Source organism: Meleagris gallopavo, chromosome 14 (genome assembly GCF_000146605.3).
Source record: "Meleagris gallopavo isolate NT-WF06-2002-E0010 breed Aviagen turkey brand Nicholas breeding stock chromosome 14, Turkey_5.1, whole genome shotgun sequence".
Lineage (NCBI taxonomy): Eukaryota > Metazoa > Chordata > Aves > Galliformes > Phasianidae > Meleagris > Meleagris gallopavo.
This window is the reverse complement of record NC_015024.2, coordinates 13,688,500-13,692,880: the sequence shown is the minus strand read 5'-3', so window position 1 is coordinate 13,692,880 and position 4,381 is coordinate 13,688,500. Positions and strand designations below refer to the sequence as shown.

Genomic DNA, 4,381 nt, shown 5'->3' with positions numbered 1-4,381 from the left:
TTTTCTTTTGATAAATAGACCAATAGCTCTGAAATCGATTGGACATTGAGGAAAAGATGTCCTGGGCAGGGTTTACAAGTAGTTTCCATTAATCCCTCTCATACCAGAGCAACTCAAAGCAAACTGGTGGAAAGGCCAGTGGTACTGAACTTGTAAACCCTGGAGGCACCTGGAAGGATAACTCAATCTCAGCTCCCTGACAGGAGTCTCAGTGCTTGTACCACTGGTCACTGTCCTGTTGAACACATTTCCCAAGGCTGTCTGTCAGTAGAGCGACTGGACTGCCTACAGCAAAAAGATGTCAGCATCCTGGTTGCAGTTGAACATGGGGCTGTTTTCCACACTAGCAACAATCCTAACCAGTTATCAACAATTTCTGGTTCCCTCTACATTAGTGTACCCCTTCCTTTAACCTGGCTAGTGAGCGTTTATGGTTCTCATTTTATCATTCTTTCTTTCTTCCTCTTTGTGCCATCTTGTCAGATTTACATCGGTCACATTGTACCGTTGGGTGCTGCTGATGCTGACGGCCGCCTGAGGTCAGGCGATGAGCTGATCTGTGTGGATGGGACGCCTGTGGTTGGGAAATCACACCAGCTTGTTGTCCAGCTTATGCAACAGGCGGCCAAGCAAGGTCACGTCAATCTGACCGTCAGGCGCAAAGTAGTTTACACAGGTAGGCTGCAGTGTCCATCAGTGGGATGGATTTTCTTGCCACACTCCATCTGTTCAGCAAACGGTTTAAAGAACAAAAGCTCCTCTTTGTAATGCTGGGAAAGCTCAGGAAGCGTGCTGTTATTCTCGTGGCTGTTTTTAGCCTTTTGTCTTTTTTGTTCTTAGTCAAATAGGTATCAGATATTTTGTTCCTGTCTCCATTTCACTTGTGTTTATAGTCTTCGTAAATGTTTCTGTTTAAATGGGGAAGTGTTCGGTCACAATATATCCTTTATGTTACATCTGTTAAATACATAGTTCTCAAGTTCAGGCTTATGCAGAAAAACAGGCAGTGATGTACTTCAAGCTTCAAGAATATTAATACAACAGGTTGAAAATTAGACCCACAATGGAGGCCAGGAGTGGAGCAGTACCTCTAAAAAAAGTCTTTATTCTTATCCAGGACTGAGTGCCTTTCGCACAATATTAAATAATTGTTTGCTTCCTATTTCTTTTCTTCTTCCCATTGTGGGTTAAATGCTGAATTATATCCTTGCTCTGATAGCCTACATCATAGGAGTGTATGTCATTCCTGACAAAGAGAGAGAAGTTGTAGGAGATAGGGGTTGAGAGGAAGAGAGGGCCAGCTGAATTTTGGTATTGTCTTTGTGCATGGATTTTATATCTAGTTTTACAGCTTCCAGGCTGGAAATTATGAAAGATTTAGATACATGAAAGATTCCGATATAAACCCTTGCTATTTCATTCAGGGGATTGTGCAGAGCTATTTCTGTATCATTTCAAATCTGGACACTTACTGTAGGATAAATTATTCAGTATCCCTTTTTTCACCTTATATTTGCAGGCTTTCAAATTCCAGCATAACTTTCCTGAATTTTGGTCCTCTTGCTGCTCCTCTCATTTACATTTCACTAGAAAAAGTGTTCACCTAAATGGGTACTCCAGGGCCTGAGATCCATACAGGGGGAACGTTTATGCACTCATAATATGTAGAATATATTAATATGTAGAATATATTCTTAATATGTAGAATATTGTGTGTTTAATACATACTTTGAGTATGTAAGTGCTATCCTGTACTCTCGGGAATATTATAAAGTTTGTTTTCCTTTGGATCATGAGTTTACAGTTTGGATTTTGTTTGGCATCGATTTTGTTGTTGCTGTTGCTTTTAAGATTTTCAACTTAGTTTTGATTTACCAGACAAACTGGAGAAACAACAAGCAACCTGGCTAACGGAGTCAGGCATTCCATAGAGAGAGGTGCAATATGCTGCTCTCAGCTGCAGAATTGGACTGTGGAGATCTGGCTGGGTAATCAGAAGTGGAAATTGTCATGGGCCACTGTTCTAACCTGAGGTTGGCTCAGGTAAAAAACAACATTGTGCTGGAATGTAAGCAGTGGGGAACTCTCCTGCTTTCCCAGCAGATGATGTCTCAGCTGCAACATGGTCCGGCACTTCAAGAAAGATATGTTTGAGTTGGAAAGGACCCAACTGGAGCGAGTCCAGAGGACCAGGGAGAATAAGGAAAGCTTTTGAAAACATGGTCTGCAAGGAAATATTGAACAAATTGGGATTGTTTAGCCTAAAGCAGAGAAGGGGGAGGAGGTGTTAAACTCCCTGAGACTATAAGAGGCTGCCGCAAAGAGGGAGAGAATAATATGTTCTCCATATGCCTGCGAGATAAAACCAGAAATAATAGCCTTATGTTGCAGCAGGGAAGATTTAAGTTAGATATTACAACCAATAGATTGCCTGGGGAGATATTTAACAGCAGATTAGACAAACATCTGTCAAGACTGACAGTAAGTATAGCTGGCCCAGGCCTCAGCAGTATGGACTAAGAGATTTTTTGAGATTTCTTCAAGCCTTGTGGTAGCTGATTAGATTTTAAACTAATACCAACTTCACTTGCTGTTAAATACTTGTTTAATATTAATGTTAATAATGTTTAAAGGTTCCCCCCAACTGTGCCAAACTGTACAGATGAAAATTGCTTGTTCTTCCATCCAGAAAAGCTTAGTTCACAAATTATTTTGCTATAGTGTGGTAGTTATTTGTAATCAAGATCATGTTAATTAAAAACAATCAGTGCTATCCAGCTAAAAAAAAAGTAGACAGGTGTTGAGTGATACACGTTTGTTCTGACTCTGTATCTCCATGGCTTGTGCACATAGAAAGGCTACAACACTGGTAAAGGGTCTGGAGCACAAGTCTTATGGGGAGCGTCTGAGGGAAATGAGATGGGTCAGTTTGGAGAAGAGGAGGCTCAGGGGAGATGTTATTGTTCTCTACAACTGCCTGAAAGGAGATTGTGATGGGGTGGTGGCCAGTATATTCTTCCAGCTAATGGTGATAGGAAAAGAGAGAATGGCCATGTGTTGTGCCAGGAGAGGTTCAGGTTGGATATTAGGAAAAATTTCTTCTCAAAAGGAGTGGTAATACACTGAAACAGGCTGTCCAGGGAGGAAGTGGAGACACCATCCCTGGAGGTGTTCAAGTAAAGGGTAGATGTGGCACAGAGGAACGTGGTCTCGAATGGTCATGCATGTATTGACAGTTGGACAGGCTCATCTTAGTGGTCTTTCCAACTTTAATCATTCTATGATTCTGTGATTCCATGACATATGTAACTGGAGTGGGGATATGGTATCTAAAGGGACAGCTTCGACTTAATGTAATCCAAGCTGAAATGGCACAGAGCATCCATGCGTGCACTGAATTGATCTGGTTATGGCAGTGGAAGGCTTTGGCTGCACAGGGAAAGGAGATGGACGACAGAACCCCTGGTTGTTCTGGCTGTGATTGTTCGATTAAAGCAGGTGCTGTCCTTTTTTAATTCCTTCTCTCAGCAGTCAAGCACTGAACAGCACAGCTTGCTCAACCACTCTTGGTTTTTTTTCTTCCCCAGTCCCCAAGGCAGAAAATGAAGTCCCATCCCCAGCCTCTTCCCACCACAGCAGCAACCAGCCGGCCTCGCTGACAGAGGAGAAGCGAACGCCACAGGGCAGCCAGAACTCCCTCAACACTGTCAGCTCGGGCAGCGGCAGCACCAGCGGCGTCGGCAGCGGTGGCGGAGGCGGCAGCGGCGTGGTCAGCGCCGTGGTCCAGCCCTACGATGTGGAAATCCGCCGTGGTGAGAACGAGGGCTTCGGTTTTGTCATCGTCTCGTCGGTGAGCAGACCGGAGGCGGGGACGACGTTCGGTAAGTCTTGGGGTTTGGCACCGCGCCTCCAGCGAGATACGGGTTGTAGTGCTGCAGCTCAAGGAGGCAAGTGGGGATGTTTAATTAAAAGTCACGAGCTTGCCCTAATTTGTGTAATTAATAGTTTAATTAGAGGCTGAGACTTAGTAGGTGTTTGTCTCCTGGGTTTTGTTCAGCATTGAGTCCCGTAAAGCGGAATGAGAAATGCCACCCGTGGCCATTCCCTATGTGGGCTGGACCCCTTCCTGGGGTTTGCTCTTGGAAGAGCAGCCAGGGATCCCCTCAAAGGTGCTGTTTTCTGATGCAGAAAGGGAGCAAGTAGAAGGAAATATGTCTTCTGATGGTGGAATTGAGCCATCACTAAAAGCAGTAACGACTCAACTGATTAACTTCTTTTTGGCAATCAAGGATTATTCTGATCCTCATTACAGAATGAGCATGCTGATAGCTGGAAAGTTTTAATTATTGGTCTTCGCTAGTGAGAAATAAAATTGAGATTT

At 43.7% G+C, this 4,381-nt stretch overlaps 1 protein-coding gene across 19 annotated transcripts in view; it reads left to right on the top strand.

Moving 5' to 3' along the window:
* The window catches only part of MAGI1 (membrane associated guanylate kinase, WW and PDZ domain containing 1), a 294,035-nt gene that overhangs the window by 271,862 nt on the left and 17,792 nt on the right, over window positions 1-4,381 (top strand). For all 19 annotated transcript variants that reach the window (XM_019620191.2, XM_019620192.2, XM_010718690.2 and 16 more), the window contains 2 exons: window positions 484-676; window positions 3,588-3,881. In XM_019620191.2, the coding sequence (XP_019475736.1) occupies window positions 484-676; window positions 3,588-3,881 (487 nt within the window). The remainder of the gene's footprint in view (window positions 1-483; window positions 677-3,587; window positions 3,882-4,381) is intronic.